The sequence below is a fragment of the Sus scrofa genome, chromosome 13, assembly GCF_000003025.6.
Source record: "Sus scrofa isolate TJ Tabasco breed Duroc chromosome 13, Sscrofa11.1, whole genome shotgun sequence".
Classification (NCBI taxonomy): domain Eukaryota; kingdom Metazoa; phylum Chordata; class Mammalia; order Artiodactyla; family Suidae; genus Sus; species Sus scrofa.
The window spans coordinates 108,660,486-108,688,307 of record NC_010455.5 but is presented as its reverse complement, the minus strand read 5'-3'; the positions used below and the strand labels follow the sequence as shown (position 1 = coordinate 108,688,307).

Genomic DNA, 27,822 nt, shown 5'->3' with positions numbered 1-27,822 from the left:
TTATGATTTTTCACGTGAAGATTTACTTGTTTCTCCATCATTGTCTTCTTCCTCCTCTTCACAATCCCCATCTGTTTGCTGTTCCAGTTCTTCTTTTGTGATCATTTCAAAATCATTCCCATTTCCACTACTGTGCTGGGATCGGTCATCTTCCCTCCTGTCACTGTCTGTGTCTGAATGCCGTTCTCCACCTGAGCCTTCTGTTCCATGATTTCCTGGTCCTACTTTTCCCTCCTCATCTTCCTTTTTCTCACTGTCTGACTTTTCTTCACTGTCAGACTTCTGCTGCTTTTTGGTTTCAGACTTCTCATCTTTCTTTAAGTCTGCTTTTGGTCCTTTATATTCATGTGTGTAAAGAGGCCTGAAGGAGTCAATGAAGCCCACGTCAGCAGTCAGATTTGGCAAGAACCAAAAATGGTGCCTTCCTCCAGTTATGAGCCAAATGATGAGAAATAAAATGCAACGAGCTGTGGGAGAAAAATTTCTCTAAATGAGTAATTCAAGCATTGACACAGAGAGTAGGGAATAATTGTTAATGAAAAAAAATGAGAAAATATTCAGCATTTTATTATTTGCATAGTACTTGCACCTTAAATATAAACAAGTGAATCCTAGTTTAGCAGCTGTCAACATAATTCTAGGCACAAAGCATTCTGCTCTGAACTTGAGGGCATAATGCTACAATGCCCTTCAAAAAATTACTTTTATGTTTTTTCATCTGGGTGCCGTGTCATGGATATACTTATGATTTATACACTTTGCTATGTTACAGTTCCATAAACACAGCTACCGGTTGGACCTCGAAGTCTGCATGAGACCACGGTAGAAGAAAAAGGAAATAAATGCAAGTAAGGGATGAAGAATATCTTTAAGAAGTCTTTAAAGAGAAGAAAGCAGGGCTGTACTATGATTTCCCTAAACCCTAGGCACTTTTGCCTTTGTGAGGCAATTCCTCCATTAAAATAATATTACAAATTATTCTTTTTATGACCATATTGGTATAAATACTAATATAATCCTGCACAGGTTCACTGTGTATGTGCACATATTATTCCTTTTGATTTTAAACTAAATGAAAGCATTTCTGGGGGCCCCTAACTGTAATCATGAATCTAAAGGATAAGCTTTCTAAGTAAAAAGATTTTTGAACAATACGAGAACATTTCCCTAAAAGTTACAATTTTCTTAAATAAGTATATAATTTCTGCTTATTTCAACCTTCTCCCAATATTAAGAAATAATATAACGCTAATGAAAGCCAGACTGCATCAACCAACAGGTTTGAGGTTACTCTTTTAGAGCAATATATGATAAAACTGAGGTTAGATAATGGAAAAAATTGAGAATTTTAAATAAAGTTTATAGTAATAAGCTATCACAAACCCCGATATTTCAGTTTTCTCTCAATGTACCCTAATATATAGAGCTTTATCTTTTTTAAAGATGATTATATTATCAACTAATCAATTATAACAGGTTTTTGGTTTTATTTAATTAATTAATTTGGGCCACATCTGTAGCATATGGAAGTTCCTAGGCAAAGGTCGAATTGGAGCTGTAGGTACAGCCTATGCCACAGGGCAGAAAAGCCAGATATAAGCCCCATCTGTGATCCAATGCCAAAGCTCAAGGCAACACCAGATCCCTAATCCAGCGAAGCCAGGGATTGAAGCGCATCCTCATGGATACTAGTTGGGATCTTAACCCATTCACCCACAAGGGGAGCTTCCCCCCCACCCCTTTTTGGTCTTTTTGCTATTTCCTGGGCTGCTCCCTCAGCACATGGAGGTTCCCAGGCTAGGGGTCCAATCGGAGCTGTAGCCACTGGCCTACGCCAGAGCCACAGCAACGCGGGATCAGAGCCGTGTCTGCAACCTACACCACAGCTCACGGCAGCACCGGATCGTTAACCCACTGAGCAAGGGCAGGGAACCTCATGGTTCCTAGTCGGATTCGTTAACCACTGCGCCACGACAGGAACTCCGAGCTCCCTTTTTTAAAAGCTTCTTGGTTTTATTTTAGTTTTTGTTTTCTTTACAGATAATCACATCACTGTTTTCAAATAAAGCCTGAGAAAAACTCATCTATGCTCCTTCCATTATTTTGCTTTGGATAGATAAAAGGAATGGTTACAGTTGCCTAGACTTTAATAAAGCCATAATTTCTATTTTCACAAAAGAACATAAATATTCTGAAAACTGTATATACATCATTATTTTTTATGGTACAAATAGAAAAGGCAAATAACTTTGAGATTATGGAATAAATCAGTGAATAAACTCCACTAATAAAAGGAAATAGTAAACATCTAAGGAGGCTGCATATTTTTTCCTCCAAAGGGAATTATGATATTATGACAGGCTTTAAACGGTTATAAGACAAACAGTTCATAATATGAAATTCTCCCTTGAATCCAAGAAAAAGCAATATTGAAATGGCAAATAAGATGTAAATTCTCACCTTATATATAAACTAAATATAGCAGAATGCCAACTTTTTTTTTTTTTTAACAGTTTTTTTCTATGTGGCAAAAGGGGAAGAGTCATGGGAAAACCACTGTGATATGTACTGTCATACTGTTTCTACACTAGAAGTAACACATTTAGAAAAGTGCCAAAGGTCTTATTTTAAATGGCAATATTATTAACACAGTTTTGAAGTAGCACCAAATATAATTTTGACTAATATATAATACTTAGTGGGATAATATAAGAGAAATCCCCAATTTATATTTGGGGTACAGATCAAAACCATCTGAAAGTATATTTGGAATTTTCTAAGAAAAACAACAATACTGTTGGTTTATTTTCTGATTTGATTCACAGGACTATTTAATGCACAATGCTATGTAAAGCCACAGTATATTTAAAATGAAAAATTATAGAAAACACTATTGAAGAAATAATACTTTAAAGAGCAAAACAAGATAATATAAATTACTGTGAATAAGCGATTAAATAAAAGATAAACAAGTGGGTTAATTCTATTCAGTGGAGTCAAACCTCTGCTGAAAATTTTCAAAGAGCTTTAACATTTTCAGGGATTTGGGAACCAGAAGATACTAAAAGGCAGATAAAAGTTTATGGCTCCTTATTCTTGATGCAGGTAGTATACTACCTCTAGTTACCTGTTTCACAGTCTTAGATATTATTTCTTGGCCTACAAAGTGCTGTGCTACATGCAGAAGCTTCAGGGGTTATTCTCAGGGTGACTAAGCGAGAGGAAGGAAAAACTGGAAGGTAGGTAAAAAAGGCTTCACTAAGAGTCAGAGATCCCAGGAAAAAAAAAAAAGGAGGCCCATAAACATGATGAGTTGAATAAAAATACTGGATGAGTTCCTGGGTCCATGGATGATGGCACCAACTCAGGACACTTTGCTGTCCAGGGTGAAGGGATATGCAGAGGGAGATTGCTCATGGCTATAGTAGTAATGCTTATAAACATAAGAATCTATTACATTATGAGGTACAGAATCTCAAAATAACATGCATCCAGCTCAGCTAAGCTTGGTCAACTTGGGTGTCCTCTAACAACAGATATTAGGTCAATAACATGGGTGGTTTTTTGTTTTTTTTGTCTTCTTAGGGCTGCACACAGGGAATACAGAAGTCCCCAGGCTAGGGGTTTAATTGGAGCTGCAGCTTCAGGGCCTATACCACAGCCACAGCAAAGTGGGATCCATCCAAGCTGCACCTGCAACCTACATCACAGCTCATGGGAATTCGGGATCCTTAACCCACTGAGTGAGGCCAGGGATTGAACCCGCATGGATACTAGTTGGGTTCGTTTCTGCTGAGCCACAACAGGAACTCCTAACGTGGGTGTTTTTAGAAACTTTTATAAAGAGATACTATGTCTTGCTGGAAAAACTGATGTGTCATTTGAGGAAAATAATAAGAACTTAGTACTACATACCAACATAAACTCTAGATTGATCAAGCAATTTTACGTAAAGTTAAAAAAAAAAAAATCACTGAACAGCTTTAGATAAGCTGGAAAATTAAATTAGACCACTTTACCCTATATGGGAAAATATTTATTTCTTTATTTATTTGTCTTTTTGTCTCTTTTCTAGGGCTGCACCTGCAGCATATGGAGGTTCCCAGGCTAGGGGTTTAATTGGAGCTGTAGCCACCGGCCTACACCACAGCCACAGCAACTCAGGATCCGAGCCACATCTGTAACCTACACCACAGCTCACGGCAATGCTGGATCCTTAATCCACTGAGCAGGGCCAGGGATAGAATCTGCAACCTCATGATTCCTAGTTGGATTCATTAACCACTGAGCCATGATGGGAACTCCTGGGAGAATCTTTAGACTAGAATTTTAAGCAAAATAATATTTATTTTTTTTTCTTATAGTAAGTAATATGTTCATTGTAAAAAATACAGATAAGTGTAAAAAAGAGCATTAAAATCATTCATAACTACCTCCATCATTTATACTTAGGTGCATTTCCTTATAGTCACACCCTCCTTAGCACTGAGTATTTCCATTTCAAAAATATCTTCCTGATTATATAAGCCAAAAAATACCTAATTATTTTAATTTTATGGTTTGAAATACTAGTGGTGAGCATTTTTCATGTATTTATTAATCATTTGTTTTTAATTTTTTTGATTGGGTTATTTTAATAGTACTTTTAGCTAGGAAAGAACTCAATCATCTAGAAATGTAAAATAACATTATTTACATTTTCTTTGTGATCTTTATAAACATTTTAAAACTTTCTGATGCATCACAAATTTATCTTGGTACATGGTACAAACTGATTTTTCCTAAAAATGGCAAATCAATTGTTTAGAATCATTTATTGTATAAAACATAAATGCTTAATGTTTCATTTGCCTTAACTCAAAATATAAAAATGTTTACTGAAAGTATTATGTTTAATAAACGATTAACCGCTGTAAAAAAATTAGTGTCGCGTGTGGGATGGAAATACTGTAAAACTGGATTGTGATGATCATTGTACAACTATAAATGTAATAAATTCATTGAGTTAAAAAAACAAAAAAATTAAAGTCCTTGTGGTAGCTAAATTTTATAGCATTATCTAATTGCAGATTAAGACATATTAAATCCTTCATCAGAACAGATCAAATCTAATCAAGCACATACACTACTTCAAGCCTGAGTCAGTTTGGGGATATGACTCAAAAAGTAGGCCCATATACTTCTTGATTCACTTACATTAATTTTGCTGTTAAGCTTTACTGAAATTCCAGATTACAGTCCAGACTGCTCAATATCTACCTCTTATAGAGGTCAGTCTTATAAATCTACTACTTACCAACAGCAAGGAGAAGAATGCTGGCTACAAAACAGCCTGCACCCACACTGAGGTAATAAACACCTACTCTCATTTCTGCTGGCCAGAGAGGGAAGAGGGTGGCTGCTATCACTGCAATCACTGGAAACAAGAAATGACAAAGTTATATGCATAACATTTAGATTACAATTTTAAATGGCTTAATTGCTGTAATAGTTAATAAATTCCTGTGGAAGAACTAAAATATAAACATATTGAAACACATAAAATTGCCATTTTTACAGGTAAAAAATGGGGAATTATCAGCCATTTCACAGTTCAACCTAACATTTTAACTACTCTTTTTAAATTAGTTTATCTTATTTTTTTTAGTAAAAATAGCATATAATTATAAAAAAGTGCTGTCTAAAAATGTGAAATTGTTAGCTCCTTAAATGATCAACTGCTGCTGTTTTCAACCTTATTTTTGACTGCAAGGTATCTGTCTACTGAACAGCAGAGCTTAAGGAAACAACAACCAAATGACAAAATTAACCACAAAAGATTCCAAAGGTCTCTCCCTGGAGATGGATTCTGGGGTGGAGCTCTGACATCTACCGATTGAAAAGCTCACCAGGTGATTCTGATATAGATGGATTTTGGTAGTTAGGGGAACTATATTCAAGCATCTCCAGTTTTTTTCTTAGTGGAACCACATGGAAAAATCAAAAGAAAGCCTTGGTTATTTGGTGTTTAGAGCAAGAGAGATCAGGATTCAAATTCTAGCTATTTCATGTATAAGCTTTGGGCTGGATCTGTTACTATGAATGGAATCCTATTTATCATGTTGATCAAATTTATTTATTTAACTGCTATTTTTTTTCCTACTTGTTAAATCATTCTCTCTCCCCACCTTTATGTGTACCCCCCCCCCATTTATGGCAATAACACACACCTATGGTAAATAAATAAATGAATAAATAAATAACCCAAAAGGTATAATGTGAAACCTTTACCCAATTCTTAGTCCACTCATCATAGGTTAATTACTTCTGGTTTTTTATTTGTACTCACTGAGACTGCCTATATACAATTCATACTAGCTACACAAATTTTTTTTACATAAATGAGTTTATAATAGTCTTACTCTTTTAAAATTTTCATTTAATCTATTCTAGATATCTTTCCATGAGTACACTCTATCTAATTCTTTAAAAGCTGCATGGCATCAGAGCATGCAGTTTTATTGTAATTTATTTCACCATCCTCCTAACGAGAGACTTAAATTGGTTCTAGTTTTATCCTATATAGACAACAGTGCAACAAATATCAATGTACATGTACATTTGTGCAACTGTGCTTACAGCATAGGATATATTCCCTGAAGTGTCTAAGGTAAAAGCATTTAAAAATTGAAAGGTATCTGCTAATAACCCTCCTAAATATAGTCTGAAGGATTTGGATTAGGATAGACAACATATCAACGCATATTTCTACACAGATACTTTGTGCAACTGTATTAGGAACAGTCATGGGATAAATTTCTGTAAGTAGAACAGTGGGGTCAGTGCATACACAATTAAAATTTGAATGATATTGCCAAACCACCCTTCATAAAAATTGAAACAATGGACATTGTAATCTTGATAACTGCTGTTGTTTTAACTTGTATTTAATATGATTGTGATTAAGTATCATTTACAATTTTGGATCACTCTATTCCTTTATCTGTGAGCTACCTCTACCATTTTTCTAGCAGGTTTTTAATCTTTTAAGGATCTTTGCTATAATGTAGAGCATTTTCCTCAGTTTATCATTTATCTTTGGGCTTTATTTAAAATGTACTTAGAAAAAAATAACTGTTTTATGTTAAACATTTTTCCTCTGGCTTCTGCACTGTTTATTTTCCTTTCCACATTTTACAGATTGTACTTACCAAGAATTAATCCCATGACAAATGTTTTAAAGTGAACTGGGTCATAGATCCACACAAATACCTAGAAAAATCAAGAAATCCCAGCGCTTAAAGTTTGAAAGTCACATTAGAAAGTTAAGCTTAATTCTATATTTTATTTTTAAACTTTTATTTATTTTTGCCTTTTAGGGCCGCACCTGCAGCATATGGAAGTTCCAGGCTAGGGGTTGGATCGGAGCTATAGCTGCCAGCCTAAGCCATGGCTCACGGCAACGCTGGATCCTTAACCCACTGAGTGAGGCCAGGGATCGAACCCACAACCTCATGGATGCTAGTTGGATTTGTTTCCACTGTGCCACAACGGGAACCCCTAATTCTATATTTTAGATCCTCTACAATAATTACTTCCAACCTCTTAATATGTAGTAACTACTTTTTAAAGTAAACAAATCCCTAAGAACTTTCTTTTGGTAGCATTGCTTCTTTTGGTATCCATTTAGACAGAAAATTATTTTAAAAACTATAAGTATATAATGCAGTTAAGTACATTTCTATATACTTGCAGCATATGGAGGTTCCCAGGCTAGGGGTTCAACTGGAGCTACAGCTGCCGGCCTATGCCACAGCCACAGCCATACCAGATTGAAGCCATGCCTGAGATCTACACCACAGCTCAAGACAACGCCAGAAACTTAACCCATTGAGCGAGGCCAGGGATTGAATCCACAACTTCCTGGTTCCTGCTTGGATTCGTTTCCACTGTGCCACGACGGGGACTCTTGGAAACCAGTTTTAAAGCTTATTTTTAATTTAAACAACAGAAATTTACTTTGTTTAGAAGAATTAGTACTCTGCTCATCATCCATAAAACTCTTTTTTTATCTCTTCGTTTCTATAAATAACAGTACTCTTCTACTTCCTAGTTCCATTTTGACTAGAGCTCTTATTATCTTTCTGATTTGGTTCTAACATTCTGCTTTTTAAAGTTTGCATATTTATCCTGGAAATCTGATCCACAGACATCACTTCTGCCACTTAGCATTCTAAAGAAACAAGTTTTTTAAAAAATATTTCCCATCTTTAAAAGTTTGAAAGCATGCTTCTTTCTACAGAATAAAATCTCAGCCTTTTTGGAAATGCAAGCACCCATGCTTTTTGCTCAGGCTTCTTCATTGGCCTAATAGACTTAAAACTTCTTTGCAAGGCACCTGGCAATCTGCCAGTCATCCTTCAAGGCTGAGCTCCAGTGTGCAGGATTTCCAGACCCTCCTTCTCTCTTGATTAAATTAACTATCCCTAATTGGTGTTCTCCCATCATAACGCTCACCATGTCTATTACTACAGGCACACTTCAGAGACACTGTGTATTCAGTTCCGATCACCACAATAATGCATTTTTTTGGGGGAGGTGGCAGTTTCCCAGTGCATATAAAAGTTATGTTTACTCGACACTGTAGTCTGTTAACTATGCAATAGTAGTATGTCCAAGAAAACAATGCATATATCCAAAGTAAAAAATATTTTATTGCTAACCATCATCTGAACCTTCAGTGAGTCGTAATCTTTTTGTTAGAGGAGGATTTGAAATATTGTGAAAAATACCAAAATATGACAGACACAAAGTCAGCAAATGCTGTTGGCAAAATGGAGCCGACAGACATACTCAACACAGGGTTGCTATAAACCTTCAATTTGTAAAAAAAAAAAAAAATACACATTACCTCTGAGGCACAGTAAAGAAAAGTACAATAAAATGAGGTATGCCTGTACCATGTGAAAAAGCTTGTATGTTTGCTAGACTATAAGAGCTTCCAAGAAGAGAATTTTATCTTATTTATCATGCTATTTTCAGTACCTATAAAAATGTCTTGGCATGTAGCCAATGCCTTATGTTTAACTGAAGGTATTTGAGCTTTCACATTAAGAAAGACCTGTGGTCTTTTATTACCTTGGTTCGTAAGCAGGGGTTCACATCAAAATCACCCAGGGACACATATAATAAAATAAGCATACATGCCCCTGCCCCCCTCGAATTCCACCTTAGATATCCTTATGCAAATATGTCTGGCATGAGCCTAGTGCACATGTTTTCTGAAAAGCCCTCCCAGAATTTCAAACTCATAGCTTTAGGAACCACTACTTTATACACATACTACTTTAGTATTACGTATAGCCAGAAGAGCTGTGTCTTGAAATTCACAACAATGTAATGGTCAGTATATAACTGTTTTTGTATTGGTTAAACAACTAAATTAAGTGGTCTTCATGGAAGGCTACCACCACACAAATATCCTATTAGATAAAAAAAAAAAAAAAGATTTCCCTTGAATAAAGCATCAAGTAATTTTTAGGCCCCTACAGCAGCGTGTCTGACTCTAAGAGGCAGAAACCAGTAGGTGTCCCTCATTAACCACTCTGTTTTTTTCCTTTGATTGTAATCGAAATCCTGCATTTTACTGGGCAAATGACCACCTAGTACAAAAAGCATATTTCTAAAAGTTTATTGCAAGTAGGCAAGGCCATATGACTAGGTCTGGCCAATGTAGTCAATGCAGAAATAAAAGTGCCAGCTTCCTGAAAAGTACCTTTAAAAAGGAAGCATGTCAGAGTTCCTGATGTGGTGCAGCGGAAACGAATCCAAATAGGAACCATGAGGTTGTGGGTTCGGTCCCTAGCCTTGCTCAGTGGGTTAAGGATCCGGCATTGCCATGAACGGTGGTGTAGGTCGCAGATGTGGCTCAGATCTGGTGTTGCTGTGGCTCTGGCAAAGGCCGGCAGCTGTAGCTCCGATTAGACCCCTAGCCTGGGAACCTGCATATGCCGCTAGAAAAAGTAAAAAAAACCCCAATAAATAAATAAATAGGAAGCATGTTCCCCATTCCCCTTCCTTCCTTTGGATGAAGTTATAAGGCTGGCAATCATTTTGGACCATGATCTTTACTAAGTGCCTCACACAGGCAGAAAAGTTTGGATCTACCATGGAGTTGCCACGTCGTACTGCTTACCCTTAGATTTCACGGATGAGAGAAATAAGGATCTATTTTGTTTTAAGCCACTGTTATTTCAGGCTTTCTATCAATCACAGATAACTGAACCTAATTTCAACTGATTTTTTTTGGCTGTGCCAGCAGCATGCAAAAGTTCTTGGACCAGGGAATCAAACCTGAGCCATAGCAGTGACAATGCCGGATCCTTAACCCTCTAAGCCACAAGGGAACTCCTTTCCTTTTTCTCCTCTAGTGTGCAGTGGCTTGATGTAGGATATCAGTTCCCAGATGAGGGACTGAACCTGGGCTGCAGTGGTGAAAGTGCCAAATCCTAACCACTAGACCACTAGGGAACTCCCAAATTCTGACTTCTAAATAAATTTTTTACAAATCTAAATTCAGAGGTATTGATTTTAAAAAAGTAATTTTGTATCTACATGTTTAAATTTATCTGAGTTACTTTTTTGCCTAGAGAAGGCATCAAAGATAATTCTAAAAACTCCTATGGAAAATTGGATTTCAACTTATACGCTAGATTTCTCACCTCATTTCCATCCAGAAAAACTTGATCATCATGTGGCTCAAGCTTGAATTTTTTCTTAGTTTCCTTCTTTTTGGGAGTTCCAGGTGTTTCCTCCTAATAAAAAACAAGTTGAATAGAAGAAAAAACATTTACAAAAAAGCAAAAAGAATATGACACGCATATAGTCAAAAAGACTTCGCTGAGACACAGAAATCAGAATTCTCAACCATGACATTTATTAAGAACCCTAAATGGGAGTTCCTGTTGTGGCACAGCGGAAATGAATCTGACTAGGAACCATGAGGTTGCAGGTTTGATCCCTGGCCTCTCTCAGTGGGTTAGGGATCCACTCAGTGGGTTAAGGATCCGGGGTTGCCATAAGCTGTGGTGTAGACTGCAGACACGGGTTGGCTCTGATGTTGCTGTGGCTGTGGTGAGGGCCTGCAGTGGGTGAAGCCCTAAAAAGCAGACAAACAAACAAACCCCCCAAAACCCTTTAAAAAAAAAAAAAAAGAACTGTAATATGGTTTCTTATGTGGTTGTTGCATATTTTTAAAGTGCTGATATGCCAGTAGTGATATGGTACACATAATATATATATTTGGCTTTTTAGAGCCACATCCGAAGCATATGGAAGTTCCCTGGCTAGGGTTGAATCAGAGCTGCAGCTGCCGGCCACAGCCACAGCCACAGCCACAACCACAGTAACGAGGGATCCCAGCCACGTCTGCCACCTACACTACAGCTCATGGCAATGCCACATCCTTAACCCACTGAGAAAAGCCAGGGACCGAACCAGCAACCTCATGGTTCCCAGTTGGATTCGTTAACCACTGAGCCATAAAGGGAACTCCAAGTTTTACTTAATTTTAGCTAAAATCACCTTTTTGGATTCTTCCTTTTCACCATCTTTTTTTTTTTCTTTTTCCTTTTTTGTTTTTTCATCCTTCAGATTTTCTTTCTTGCTCTTTTTATCTTCTTCTTTTCCACTTTCAGCTTTTCCTTTTTCTTTTTCTTTTTTTATGTCTTTCTCATACTTCATTTTCATTACTTTCAGTGCCCGATGAAAAAACTGCTTCTTTAAAAGCCTTCAGGAAAAAAGGTATGACATTAGATTTTCTATCAATTAACAGGTTAAAAAGCAAAAGTATTAAGACCTGAATAAAATGAGCAAAGGAAGACATATATTTGCAATTTACAGTAGAAATTACAATTAGTAAATCCATGGAAAAACAATCAGCTACCTCTAAGTGGAAAACTGTGCAACCAATTTGATTATATGAAAGTTGTCAACCTAATTTTCAGTTGTTAACTATATAATTTAGATGAGATATTAGGTTTGGAAATACCCTTAAGTTTTTCTCTAAATTCAATAGGAGGAATCAAGACTGCTTTATTTAATGTTAAGTCTCAATTCAGGAGCAGATATAAGTGCCATATAAATATATGAGGAAAATAAATATAACAGTTTAATAAGATGTTAACAGATAAAAAATGTGCCCATGAGTCGATTGATCCCATCAGTCATGTCCACAGTTGTTTTGATGTTATTTTTTTTCTCTCCATGTACTTCACTATTCAGCCTGCCACTATAATAAAATATTTCCAATTGACTAATGAATAATTAAATATGCTAACATGAGATTTTTGGACTCTGAAAACACCTCTTCACAATATCAAGTTGAAAACTGTACAATATATTTGGCAAAACAACAGTATGTGTTCCTTGTTTCATTAATTTCTCTCAATATACTGATCTCTTCTCTATTTAACCATTTTTTTTGTTTGTTTGTTTGTTTTTAATTTCTATTTCAGGGCTTTTTCACTGGCTGTCCCCTTCACCTAGACCCTCTTTCCCCAAATAATCATGTCCTTTCAGTTTACTCCCTCACTTCCTTCAAGTCTTCCCTCAAATGTTACTCTCTCTACTAGGCCTACCCTCTTTAAAACTGTCAACTCATCTCTCAGCTTTCCTCCTGTTTTGTTATCCTATCCACAGTATTTATCTCCTAAATCAATATACAATTTGCTATGTTTGTTTGCCTTTCCTTCCCTACGCTTGCAAACTTGAGAGTGAGATCCCTGCTTTATTCATTTATTTATCTGATGAGTTTAGAAGCTCAGCTGACCTCAAATTAAGTCAAACTTGGTTGACTCAATCTTTCCTAATACTACTCAAGAAACTGGGTTATTCTTACCTTTATCATCTAAAAGCCATCTTCTCAAATCTTATGTCCCAGTTTCAGAACTCTTGATTTGTTTCTTCATTCTTGACCTTGATAGAGTACCACTACTAAAACACAACCTAGAAGCTAGGTCTCACTGCCACCAAGTACATCTGTTAATGGTAACTCTCTACCTTCCTCCCTCCACTGGTGCCTGCTCCACCAAATCATACCACTTTTTAACTAGATGCCTTCTTCTTGCCCAATGACCACTTATTTCTGATCATCATGTCGTGCCTTTTGGAGCACCTGTGTTTTGACTTTCTACCTGACTGGACTTCTGTGTCCACCCCATGAACATCTCCACAAAGCTTACTTCTAGGTCTCCTCATCTGGACTTTTACTTGTTCAGAAGATCTATACAAGATAAAATTGTGCAACTGTTTGAAATGCCCCTAAAGAATCTACCATTAATATTTGCCCCCCTCATACATATATATAAATAAGCAAAATCTGAAATGAGACCCTTAATAATTAATTACTTATGAGTAGAAAGTGAGATTTAAGAGTAGTGGCAGGTATTTGAATATGAAGAGGGCATCTTTAATTTTTACTCTTTAGAATGTCTTACAAAAATTTATAATGAAAATATTCTAATTTATTTTTGTACTTATATGTTTTCCAGATTTTTTTATCAGGATCATTCATTACCACTTAATATGAAAACAAAAACATCTTATTCATTGTGTGTTAACTGAAAACCAGCAGTTCACCTTATAGTTCATAGAATAGCTCTTCAAGTATTAAGAGAACATATGTACACAGATACTTGAATACGTATTCTCAAGTGGTAATGTAGTTATTCCTGAGCCAATAGTACTAGTAATTTCAGGGTTTTTTCTGTATCATTTTTCAACATTTCCTCAGATTTACTTCAGTGGCAAAAAAAATTCTTACTAAAATTTTTTTTTCTTAAATAAACCATAGAACTTTAGGAGAAAAAAAAAATTCTTCCCTTGATGAGCAGATATAAAAGAGCACAGAATCAGCAGGAATAGCTGCTTCTGTCATTCCTCCTGCACAGCTACCCCACTCCCGTGTAAGAAAAGTAAGACTATTACCCAATCGAATTGGTGTCGAAGTTCAATTCAAATGGATGGGGTCAAATACCACCTCTACCACATAACTAGTAGAGGTGGTATTGTGTAAAATTGGGTAAGTTACTTTGTGTGGTATATTTCTAAAATAGGCTATCTATCTCATAGGGTCTTCTAGGACTAAATGAGAAGGATATAGATTATTGAGCATGAGGCCTGGCATGTATGTTCTCAATGTTAGTCAGTACCACTGCTGTAGAAAATTTTGAATTTCATTTAATAGTTATGGAAAACATGCACACAAACACATTTGGTTTTATAAATCATTAAATCATACCATCATTCCATTCAGTAATAAATAGAATCATTTACTTATTCCTTGATAGGTCTCTAGAGATTGTCTCCCTCAATTTACTCTTCAATACCTCAAAGAATGAGATGACATTATTTTAATAAAATTAGTGCCTCCACTTATTTAGCTTTAAACACACTGTTAGTACAAATTATATACACAGACTCTGACATTTTCACGGACCACTCACACTTCCCTATCTCAGTATGTTCTGTGCCCTCTACTAGGATCAAGTGTCCATTCTCCTATTGTTTGCTGGGCAATCACTTATTTATACTTCAAAATTTGACTGAAACATTTTCCTTGTGAAGCCATTCTTGAAGTTTCCTCATTTCTGTCTCTCTTAACAGAACACACTGCATTATAATTAGTCAAGAATCTTCTCTAACACACAATATGTGCTTTGGAGGCAGGAACCAAGTCACAATCATCTCTATTCTGAGGCCTGGCATATAATAGATATTTGATAAATACCTATGGAATAAATGAATAGATTAAAAGTAGCTTGTAAAAAGTCATTAAATTGCTTATTACTTTCCCTCCCCTCTTAATTTCTCCTCCCCCTCAGGTTTAACATTTATTTAATGATGGACATATGTTCAGGACTTTCACCTATCTGACAATGGTGAGGTTTTATTAAATGTGTACATTGTGTAATTACTTTGGAGTTACAATATAGTAAAAATAGTCCTCCAATTGCCTTCAGATTTAGCTGGCAAGAAATAAAAAAAACCAAAAAAACAAAAAAGCAAACTAAACCATAGGTAACAATTCTATTTAAATAGTTAAGGACTAAACTGTATAATATTAACTTTATAAATTCTATAGAACATTAGCCACAGATAACGTGGGCTGAAGGACCTGGGGAATACTAAATGGTAGCGATGGAACTTGAGAGAGGTTTATATTGAGAAGCAGGCAGGACAAAGGAAGAACAATTTGGGGAAAGTGGCAGGTTATCATTCAAGAAAGATCAGAAAAAATACTGAGTGTGAGATAAGAATGACAGTGGGAAGAACATTACTGGATGGGGGTGAGGGGGTGGGAGTTGGAGATACAAAGGTACATGGAGGGTTAGGATAATGCTAGGAAAAAAGGTTGAGGAGTCAGTACTTGAAACAGACCACAAAGAGACATAGGGAATATTAGAAAAGATGGTTTTGTGTACTACCCTACAGTTTCCTGTTTTATTTTGTTTTTCCTCAGACTCCCTCAAGCCCACTTCAGAAAATGAGACCATTATCCCTTTGTGGTTTTGCCTGCAATCAGGCAGGAACCCATGAAGGCTGGTCATCATTAGATCTCCATGGCTGTCATCAAAAGCGGCTCTGAAAAATTTAGGTAGTTATGCGTCTCAATTTCAGTACAAAAAAAGGACATAAACATGAATGGAAATAACATATAGAGCAAAAAGTGAGTGTACTACTGGGACAGTCTCTGCACTCAGGTTTTTTTCTGCTTTTCATATAACAAGGTATCAGGTCTCCTAAAAGGCCAAGTGATGTGGATTAATACTGGCTGTGAGATTTGGGCTCACAGATTTAATATTCAAAATAGTATTGACAAGTGAATCCTTCATCTTAATTTTTGCTTCATTAAATATATCATCATTCTGTTGGAGAAGACAACATAGTGCAGTGCAGCAGTTAGGAATATGGACTATGGAGCCAGATGGTTGGATTTAGAATTCTGGTTCGGTCTCTTAACTAGCTGTGTAACCTTGGGTAAGTTACTTAACTTCTCTGTTTCTGTATTTATAACACCTTTTAATTTTTACCATATAGAAAAAATAAGTCTATTTTGAGGCAGGAAGGAAAACATGAACTTTGGAGTTCTAATACACAAATGGCTGTAAAGGAAAAATATCAACTTCATTGCTGTTAGCTAATCCCTGGCCCAATAATGAAAATGTTCACTGTTTCTGAAAGATCTTTTAGTGACTGTAGTTTCTGGTAGCTAAACTTTAGGAACTGTTTAAAAATTCTTTAACTTTACAGCTTTAGAAATCAGGTTGTGAAATAGTGTCTTTTAAGAGATGTCTTATGTGGCTGATACTTTAAATGCCGTTAAACAATATATTTGTAAATGCTATTTGTATCTCCCTACCAAACGTCTAAAATAATCTAAAATGACAGATTCCCACCAATCATAAAATTTAGTCTTTCTCACACACAAAAATTTGATTTACCAGCATCTTAATAAATATGCTCAAGAAGTAAATAAACCAAAGGAAAAACTGAAAAACAAACAAACAAAAAAACAACCTCAGGATACTTCTTTCCAAGAGAAAAGTAATTTTTGTACACCATTCACCATGTAAAGTTTTTCATAAAGAAGAGATACTTATTATAAAAAACATGGATATGTTAGCAAGCTACCTATGTTATTGAACTATCTATACTGCATCTTGGAATCAAGAAGAGACAGATGGTGCAGCTGCCTTGATATCACAAGGAATACATTAGCAGTCACAAACAAAATAGGGATAGGTACCTGGCTCAGTGTGCAGACAGTTAAAAAATAAAACGGGGACAACAGGTCTATTAGAAATCCTAACAAAGTTTTGGAATAAGATTCCCCAACTCTTTTCTCTAGAAAAAAAAGGGCTTTTTTGTTCACGATAGGCACTGGTATATGATTTTTACTGCTGAACTTTTCCCAGTTCAGTGAGCCTGGCAAATGTACAAATGTAACAGAACATAAATAAAAATTATAAAAATGATAGTCTAATAGCAAATAAATGCATTTCCACAGGTACTGAAGGCCAGGTTACATACTAAAGTTATGCTTGAACTATGTTGTAATAGCACTACACTTAATGATGAAATATGGAAGGAGCTTCAAGACCATGAAGAATATTTTTAAATTACTATTTACATTATCCTTCAGTAAGAAATAAAAACTACCTGTTGCAGTAGTCAACCACAGACTCCCTCGTTGTAAATAAAGCTTCCTCGCCTTTCTTGGCCTTTGCCCACTTTGAATCCAAAAGGCAATCCACTGCTTTTGAAGCTAAAGAAGAAATTCATTACTTTAAATTTAGTATGCAGGGGAATTTGTATCTATCTAAATAATAATTTATAAGGCAATTTCAACATTCTGGCATCAGAAAATAAAACCAGGAGTTCCCATCATGGTGCAGAGGAAACAAATCCGACTAGGAACCATGAAGTTGTGGGTTCAGTCCCTGGCCTCGCTCAGCAGGTCAAGGATCTGGCATTGCCATGAGCTGTGGTGTAGGTCGCAGACGTGGCTCAGATCTGGATCTCGCGTTGCTGTGGCTGTGGTGTAGGCCGGTGGCTCCAGCTCCGATTAGACTCCTAGCCTGGGAACCTCCATATGCTGCAGATGCAGTCCTAAAAAGACAAAATAAGAAAAAAAAAAAAGGAAAATAAAATCAAATTTAACAGAGTCTGGTGCAATCACGATAAAGAGTTCCTCAAAACTTCAATATGTGAAACAGTGATAAGCATCTTTCTAAAGTAATGTTGGGAAATAAACGACATTCAAAAATATTATCTAAAGTAAGATAAATTAACAGGGCAATGTTCTAAACAAAGAAAATTCAAAATAAATGTAAATATCATTCTTATCAAATAATCATAAAACAGGATAAACAAACAAAAAATCTTCCTCTATTACAGTAATAGAAATTCTGTCAAGACTTATCTTAACTCACAGAGGAATAAGCTCTGTGAACAATCTACTACTATCACTAGAAGAAGTTAAATATATGAGATATGAAAAGAACAGCAAGTCTATTTTTCTAAATTTTTAACATAATTATTAATCTTAACACTAAAGAGAAAATAATTTCTTTCCTATATAGAATGGCAATTCTATCTTAACTGATCTGACAGGCAAACACAACATCTATAAGCTGTAGGAGAATATTAAAGATGACATTAGTGTAGAATGAGGTTGTTTGGGTTATGTGAAGTACAAAAGCTCCTAAGCTGGTTCCAATAGACTGGTTTCACACTGAATTCTAAGCCAGAGTTTTACAAAAAGGTCACCTTTAAGAATCTGAATAAAAGTTAGTATTAATACTGAAAATAAGTCCTATTTTAAAAATTTCCAACAAACGTTATCAAAAAACCTTTATTTTTTATTATTGACATTTTCAATCATGAAAAGAAAGAAGAGGATAATCAATTGCCAGCCTCACTAATCATGCTTGGCAAACACTTTTAAAACATCTACATATACCCTACAACATTGTAAGTCAACTATACTCCAACAAAATTTTTTAAAAAATTAAACAAACCAAAAAAAGTCATTTACATATCCCCAAATTAGGCATCTTCATAAGATATGTACAGTAATATAATTTTATTGATGTAACCCTACCAATAAAATAATCCACCCGGTGACCCATCATATTGGTGGACTTTGTTGGACAGTTGAATCGAAGAAACTTGGCTACAGCCTTCTCTTCTTTAGATGGTTCACCAACTTCCTGCAAAGTAAGAATATTAATGTAATCATTTACCTCTGAAATTCACACACTGAAGAATAATTTACAGAACTGTTTTTAAAATCTTTTTTTTTTTTTTTTTTTTCGGCTGCACCGGCAGCATGTGGAAGTACCAGGACTAGGGATCGAGGGCTATTGCAATGACTACACCAGATCCTTAACCTTAACCACTGCACAATAAGAGAACTCCTGAAAAATCTTTGAAGTGTAGTATATATAGCCTTTTCATTCAAGCTTTTTTGGGACCAGACCTGGTAATGTATACAGAAGACAGAATGGAGATTTTGGAGTTTTTTTTTTTTTTTTTTTTTTAATGGCCATTCTAGTAGCATATGGAGGTTCCTGGGCCAGGGACTCAATTTGATTGAGCCTCAGCTGCGTCCCATGCAGCAGCTGCGGCAGCAATGCCAGATCCTTTAACCCACTGCATGGGGGCCGAGGACTGAACTCACACACCTCCCCAGTGACTTGGGATGCTGAAGTCAGATTCTTAACCCATTGCACCACAGTGTGTATTTTACACGTTTTTAAAATACAAGTTATGGGGCCAAAATCTGTCAGCCTCTTGGCCTCAGGTATAAGGCATTTATTTTGAGTTGTTTTTCCTGTACGGTAACCACTCTGTACCAGTTCACCTTCACTCTTGCCTGGTCTCTTTTTACAAGCCATAAAGCAATAATTCAAAAGATTATGAGGTTGCCAACAGTGAGTGCTCAAATGTCAAAGTAAGTAGAAACAGGTGCCATGAATAAATGTTAAATAATAGCCAAAGCAATGCTCCTTGGACAATGGACAACAACAGATCATAGGCAGAGTACTCAAATTAACCAAAGATAGCTGTGCTGTTCTAGTATGGTTCCAGATACTAATTACTATCTGCGATGCTTAAGATTTGTCTTCCCTTCCCTCTTTCCTTGTGGTTGCAGATTCTAGATACTGTCTGGGACTCCTTTCTCACCCTGCTTTTCTTCTCTTCTTCCCGAACAGGGGTAAAACAAAAATAAAAACACAATAAATAAATTACAATCTCATTTAAGAACTGATTAATTGAAGTGCATAAAGGGTTTTGGAAAGGCTGCTTTAATCCTTTCTTGTTTTATTTTTTCCATTCCTTTCTCCAAATTTTCTACCAGCTTTATCGTTTATCACTCCCCAACTTGCTTTTATTTTCTTACATTCTGAACTACTTGACAATTCCTTTTGTGTACTTATTCATCCCATTCATATACTGAAGAAAATGAAGGCAGTCTATGTTTGCATATTTCTTAGATATGTACACTTTTAGAAGATGTCTTATTGCTGTAACCTATTGAAATAAAAGTACTGTTTTTAATGACATGTTTAAACACAATACATAGAACACTCAAATAATATTTCTAGCAGTATACAATCTAAATGTGAATGTCTTCAGGAAGGTCTATTTCTTAAGACGAATAACATGTCAAACAATAGTAAAGAATTAACTGCCAAGAATCTAGATTGCTGAGAACAATTAATGCTAAATGCAGTTATGTTTCAGGCAAGACATTCTTATAACACAAAACAGGAAAAACAAAGTATCTAAATGATCTGTCTTTACATCAGTTTTCCCATAAATTTCAAGTAAGTCTAAATTCAATTATGTTTATTGAAAATAAACAATTAACAAACCAAGGTTTCAGTTTTAATTTTATCCTGAAGAAGAGTAAACTTGTGAAATGAAGTGAAATTCTATGCTTTGGTTGTTGGGTCACCTGGCAGTTATTCTTATATTTCCTTCTTTGCAATTCTCAGCTTCTCAACTTCTCTACTTCCAGTGGCCCAATTATACTCTAGTACTACTCCATGTGTGGTTACTATTTGTGACAATAAAAATTAAAAGCCCAAACCATTCAATCCAAATGGAGACTATAATAAAAACAAATTATTTATGTGAAAAAAGATCTTTAGTTTTATATATAAAATGACACAGCACAGAAATACAGAATCTTAAAAAATTACAAATTCAAAACTGAATACTAACATCTACAATGTTTAGAATTATTTAATCTGGGGCCTAGTTACAAAATACAGTTCCTGACAAACAAAAAAATAAAAATTTTATATTTCAGTTTTTGAAATCACACTAAAATATATTAAAATATGTTAGTATATGTTAAATGGCAGCATTTAATTATGCTTGTGTAACACACTGCATTTCTAGGAGCCTCATCTATTACTAAATACTATCCTATATATTCATGTTAGAGCCAAAAAAAAAAAATATATATATATATAGTTGGAAATGAGATACTATAGTTGGCTTTATAGAAACCAAATCTATTTTATTATCATACCAATATATGTTCAACTTTTCCCTCAGCTGATACATCTGCTGACAATTTAAAGATTTATCTTATTAACTGATTACTTGTTACTTGGATAGGCTTGATTAAAAACGATTGTGGGGAAGATTTCTCAATAAACATAAATTGTTCAAATACATACTTACAGAGTGTTTACCCCATAATATCTTGGGTGCTACAGTCAATATCAAAAATTTATTAAGGCATACACCTATGCTTTGTTACACTATACGAAACAGTTATTTTCCAAAATTAGTAGAAAAAATATTTTAGGATTACAAAAGAAGTGGGATTATCAATGTGGATGAGAACAGCTATGAAATACCTCTTGGAAGAGGGGCCTGGATTTTAAAAGATGAATAAATTTGAGATAAGCTGAAAGGACAGCATAAAAATACTGTGGCTGAAAATGAGCACAAAATTTGGCATTGTGAGGTTAAGTATGTATCAGTAGAATAGGGCTAAGCAGTATTCAAGGCAGCCTGAGAAATTTTAAATTTATCCTGTAAGTCACAGAAAGACCATCGGTAGTTTTCGAATAGAAGCAGAACATAATGAGAAAAAAAAAAAGTATATTATTTTGAAGCCTGCATGGAGAATGAATTGGGAAGAAAATGCACAAGGCAGGGAAACTAGGTTAGTATTCAAGTAAGATGTGATGTGATGCAAGACTAGGAATGGAAAGGACTGTGATATGTGCAATATTTCAAATGTAGAACAGATAGGATTCAATGACAAAGGATGAATGAAATGGCTGAGAAAAAGATGTCAGACTGCTAATTTGACTAAAGGAAAGGATAGTTTTTCAATAACAGAAATTGGGGAGGAAGGTGATTCTGGGAGAAAAAAATCACATTGATTTTAGGCATGACAAATCTAAGCTCTTAAACCATTTAGTTTGAATTTTCTTAATGTATTTTTTTCTTTTTATGGCCGCACCTGTAGAATATAGAAGTTCTCCAGCTAACAGTCGAATTGGAGCTGCAGCTGAGGCCTATTCCACAGCCAAGACAACAGGACCTGCACCTGTGACCTACACTGCAGCTTGCAGCAATGCCAGGTCCTTAATCCACTGGGTGAGGCCAAGGATTAAACCTGCATCCTTACAGAGACAATGTCAGGTCCTTGACCAACTGGACCACAAGAGGAACTCCCTCCAACTGTTTATTGAACACAGGCATACAGGTACTTAATCACCTCATTGTTGACAAAAAGGCATCACACATAAAATCTGACATTAGGATACACAAGAAACTGAAAAGTTCATTCTATTATAGGGAACCTGATACTACACAAATCCACAATATTTTAAAACCTTATTTTAACTTTTAACAATTAACTTCAAATTCACCAAACTCCTTTCCACAACTACAAAAACAGATTCAGGTATTCTATATTCATTCCCTCCTCCTTCTTGGTAAAAGTATTACCAAGCAACAATGAACCGATTAGACCGGAAAACATGGACTTGGATATTCTCTCCCAACTAGACACAGTTACTTATTCACTGATACTTTAAGTATCAGCAACTTCTCTTAAATGGTGACTAGAAAAGCAGTGAATTCTATCAAGATATTGGTATAACAACACTGATACTTTCTTGCTCCTTCATCAAGTTCAAATCCTTAAAAAGTTTCTATTATCCTCTGTGAAATTATTATGAAATGTCCACTGTACCACATCTAAGTTATACATATTGTAGACTGCCTTCACAGTATAGGATTTGTGCCATCTGCTGGGGCTTTAAAGCCAGAAAGAAAGATTGCCACAGAGGAATACCAAGAGAACATGAACTTGGAAAACTAGTAATACAGAAGATCCTGGCATGGAGTCTTCATTCTCATTGCAGGCTAAAGAATATAAAACAGTCTTATCCTCTTCCTGTTTATATATTAGACTAGAGTACTTCCCCTCTTTGTTCCCTTTTGATGTGAACAAATCTTCAGAATATTTTCATAACTTTTCAAGAAACTTCTGACAAAAAGTGAAGGTCTTCTGGGAATAGCATCATGCACTAATAAAAAATAAAAAAAAAAATCAGCTCATCTACTGTCAAATGAAGAGAACTCTGTAGCTCAATGAATGAGGAAAATTTTGAGGCTGGACTGCCAACCCAAATACCAAGATGCTGGCTACTGCAACTTACAATCCAAAACTAAAAAAAACTAAAAGTTCAGTTATAACATTCTTTCTAAATTACTTAACAAATACTATTTTGGAGTTCCCGTCGTGGCACAGTGGTTAACGAATCCGACTAGGCACCATGAGGTTGCGGGTTCAATCCCTGGCCTTGCTCAGTGGGTTAAGGATCTGGCATTGCCATGCGCTGTGGTGTAGGTCGAAGATGCGGCTTGGATCCTGCGCTGCTGTGGCTTTGCCATAGGCCAGCAGCTACAGCTCTGATTAGACCCCTAGCCTGGGAACCTCCATATGCCAAGGGAAGCGGCCCTAGAAAAGGCAAAAAGACAAAAAAAAAAAAAAAATACTATTTTTGTTTTAGAATACATCAACACTCAAACACTACAATACAACTGGGGTTACCACCTCTAACTATATATTATTTTAGCTGGTAATTAAGATAACCATTTTGAGAAAAATAAAAGCTCAAGAGTTAGTAAGCCATGGGCTTCAACCCTACAGAATTTTTTTACTTAGAATTCTTTCCCCTTCTTCTTGCCCCTGAAATTACTAGACTTTTAAAAATTGCTATATCCAGGAGTTCCCACTGTGGCACAGTGGAAATGAATCCGACTAGTACACATGAGGACACACAAGGATATGGGTTCGATCCCTGACCTTTCAAAGTGGGTTAAGGATTTGGCATTGCCATGAGCTCTGGTGTAGGTTGCAGATGCAGCTCAGATTCCATGTTTGTTGCTGTGGTATAGGCTGGCAGCTGTAGTTCTTATTCAACCCTTAGCCTGGGAACTTCCATATGCTGTAGGGGCAGCTCTAAAAAGAAAAAGAAAAAAAAAAAAAAGCTATATTCAATAGAAGCGAGCTTAGTTAATCAATAAGCTCCTTGAGTGAATTGAACAAAAGAAAAAGATTAGTTGACCAATTGTTAATTTGTATCTCTATACAAGAAGTGTAAAATATTTGTGAAAATGCAAACAGGTTAATAGATTAAAATCTGAAAGTTGGAGACCTTAGATAAATCACACAGCATGTTATTAATAAAGCTTTATAAGAGTCTCTGTATCTTGACTCTTATATAGGTACTGCTCTTCTAAAATTTCTCCCCTCTCCCCCAACTTGAATAGTAAGCCCCCATTAGGCCTCTGGGGGTAGTTTTCACTTAGGACTGGCTTCCTGGTCTCCATCTCTTTAGAAATTTTTCGGAGTCAGACTGTATAGTCCTAAACTTTCTCCTGTCTTCCCTTTTCTCAAATTAAGCAAATATGCTCATGCTATGTCAGGGATTTATTGACAGGGAGACAAATGGGTGCAACAAAAGTTAACTGAGGTACAAGTATTATAATATCTTTAAGAATGAGTAAGCCATTTAAATGTCTCAAAACTCATCTAGATACTTTACACATAAGCAGAATACTAAATGGCATAATTGTCTCTTTAGCAGGGACAGGTCAAGTTAGGTCTTTGTTATACAATTTAATATGAAGATTTCAAGATTAAAAGATTTCAGAACAATTTATTATTATCAATGATGTGCTGGAAGGAACATTCAATTGGAATTAGAATATTTGGTTCAAGTCTAGATGAGTGACCCTGGGTTAAGCCATATAACCTCAATGAACATCAGTTTACCTGTAAAACTAGGGCAATGGTTAAGATCAGTAAGTTTTATACCTAGTAATACTTTTAGATCTAGGTCCTAAAATTACCTTAAAGGATGAGAAATAATGGTAGTGGGGTACTGAGATGACAGGACTTTGGGCCCACCACTCTGTTTTATCTAAGAACTGCATTTGTGCAAAAGGATTCCAAAAAACCCTACTTGAAAATCCATTTCAACTTTAAAATTTCATGGTACTACGGTTCTAAATTAATCTTTCTAGTAAGCAGCATTTTGCTAACCTATAAGCGCTAATTTTAAGATCTTAAAAACTTATATAATTGCATTTCTTAGAAAAGTAAAAATTACTTATTTCAAAGGTTTTATCAGTTTGAAGTCACTCTGACTTGAGACTCTGAATCATGAAACTTCCCAACATAATGTCAATGAACATGTGGCACATGTCTGGATTTCAGTGACCAGTAAAGTAAGTCCAAGAAGGAAATGTGACAACAGTCCTCTTGTTTCCAACTTTGATGGGATACCAGAATCTAAAATTAGGCTACACTGGAAAATGCATACAAAGTAACAACTTTTTAAAACCTTGAACTTGTTTGTATCAATCATTTCCCCCAACATACTAATTACAAATTCAAGGTCCTTAAATCTATTAAAAATCTTTTCTAAACATGAAACATCAAGTAACAAACAACAGGAAACTGAGTTGATGTTACAAACTTGAATGCCCTGAAGTCTTAAAATAGAATCTTTTCTGTAACTTCAACTCTGAACTTGGTCATTACCTTTGATCTTTCTGTCTAAAGTAATGCCAATATTCTAGAGTTTCTGTTTCTCTGGAGGGGAAAAAACCAAGGAGTTTTATACGTTATTGTACATTTTTATTAACCTGTTAAGACTGCAGAGTAGTATTCCAAATAGCACTTCAAAGATCTCTACACCACTCTACACAGCACAGCTAAGTAGAAAACTTTTGAGAATGGGAAAATATTATTTTCATTTAATAGTATACCAATCTGATTTTTAACAATCAGGTCCTCACATATTTATCTGATCCCCAACTAAACAGTGGTAATTAAAGAGCTATTCTTCATGGAACTCACAACTCAAAGGTTTATTTACTTTATAGATAACTGTTAATCTTTCTGCAGCAAACCAAAATGCTTAACAAAAACCAAAACAAATCATCTTAAAGCGTTTATCCTTGGGGGTAGTGTGGGGGGAAGGAGTTATTTGCCAAGTACTCTTTTTTTCCAGAACAACCCAATGACAGTCTTTTTTCAGGTTCTTCTTAGAGATTTGGAAATTGAGGGGAAAAGTTAAGTAACTTGCCCAGTTACACAGCTAATAATTACTGAAACTGGAGTACAAACAGGCAGAGTCTGGCTTAAATTTTTGCTGCTAGTCACCACCACTACTATATAGGTTATCTTTCTGCTTAATACGAGGTCACACTAGAAATAAAGCAGCTCTTCAAAGTGAATTAGGATCACGTTTACAACAATTTTAAGAACAGCTGATACTGTAAAAATGACATTTTTTTAAGGCCACAAAATGCACCATTCATGCAAAGATAAGTCTTGGAAGTACTAATTTCACAACTTCAATACAAATTCTAATAAAAGGTTTATGTATCCATGTCTGACCAATAATACTAAATTTTGAAAGACGAGGAACAGTATAATTAGAAACTTCTTTAATACTCTTAAGCTTTGCTTTTATGACCTGTCTGAAATTGGGGGAATCTGTCTCTTTCTGATCCCCTTCTTTGCTCTTTTTGAAACTCCTTATTTCTGCCCAACTCCAAATTTACTGATCACTGGCATCTTTTTCTTTTTTTCTAGTACTTAAAAGTTTTTAGGAGAATTTTAACTTGCATAGCTCAAATCACCTGTGGTGTAAGCCAGACAAGAGATTAACTTTTAAAAAATGGGTAAATAAAAATTTGACAGAGCGCCATTCTAAACAATAACATAGTAAGGAACAGAGAGACAATGATGAGTGTAACGATTTATGATTAGTGTATTAACAATTTACAATGTGATATCAACTTATGATGACCCATGAAGGTTTCTAGGCACACAAGCTAATAATGAGACAATACAGAGCCTAAGATGTTCCACGTATTTAATCCTGTTGGCAAAGAGCAAGAACAACAGGGGGGAAATTGCAAAGAAGAAATACACAGATGACAGGCATGTGGAATGAGGGAGGGATGCTATGTAGGTTATGAGGATGACACACTGGCATGCGAAAGGTTTCTGGGCGCAACCCGCTCGCTGCAGTACGGAAGTTGTGTTTATTTACACTCTGTCGCCTGAAAGAAAGCTGGAAAGCTTCAACTGGACTCAAGTTAATAACAGTGAGAAGAAAGGAGGGTTCACGCAAACGAACATCTGGATCGCCGCCTGGGCCCCCGGGGCAGCTGACCAAACCCAGATCACTCCTCCCCACATACGGTCCTCGTATTTGCGCACAAAGAACTGGCAGCTTTAGGTCGGTCCTCCGCTTCCTTCTACCCTATTTACTGTGGCCTTAATTTGGGGACAGTCAAGACGAAAGGATGGGGTGGAGAAGGGAGGGGAGGAGCCCGGGGAGGGTCGGTGTCGGCGCTCGGCGGACGTGGACCTCCTAGGGCAGGCCCCTGCCGGCGCCACCACCGGAACCCTGGGCTGGCGGCCGCGCCTTCGCGTCCGATTCCGAGAGCGGCGCCTCGGGTCTTCCTCCGCTGCCCCAGTATCTCCGCCTCAGACACCACCGTCGCCAGCACCGCCCTCCCTCAGGCCCCTCACTTCGACGCAGCCCGTAACCAGCGGGCTCGCGGCGGAACCCCACCCCACCTCGCCCTCGACTTCGCTTGCCCTTCCCGGGAGCTTTCCCTGCTTCTTCCATTTTCAAGCGCCCTAAAGTCTCCTATCCCAGGGCTCGACTTTGCTACCTGAATCCGCTTCTTGTGCCGCCTGCGTTCCGCCAT

The 27,822-nt window shown here is 36.2% G+C and overlaps 1 protein-coding gene across 1 annotated transcript; it reads right to left on the bottom strand.

The window, feature by feature from the left end:
* SEC62 (SEC62 homolog, preprotein translocation factor) lies at positions 1-27,822 on the bottom strand. The gene is given in 8 exon segments (NM_001105305.1): positions 1-467; positions 5,297-5,416; positions 7,191-7,251; positions 10,701-10,793; positions 11,563-11,767; positions 17,200-17,305; positions 18,644-18,752; positions 27,787-27,822. Coding segments are annotated over 8 exon segments (1,197 nt in total).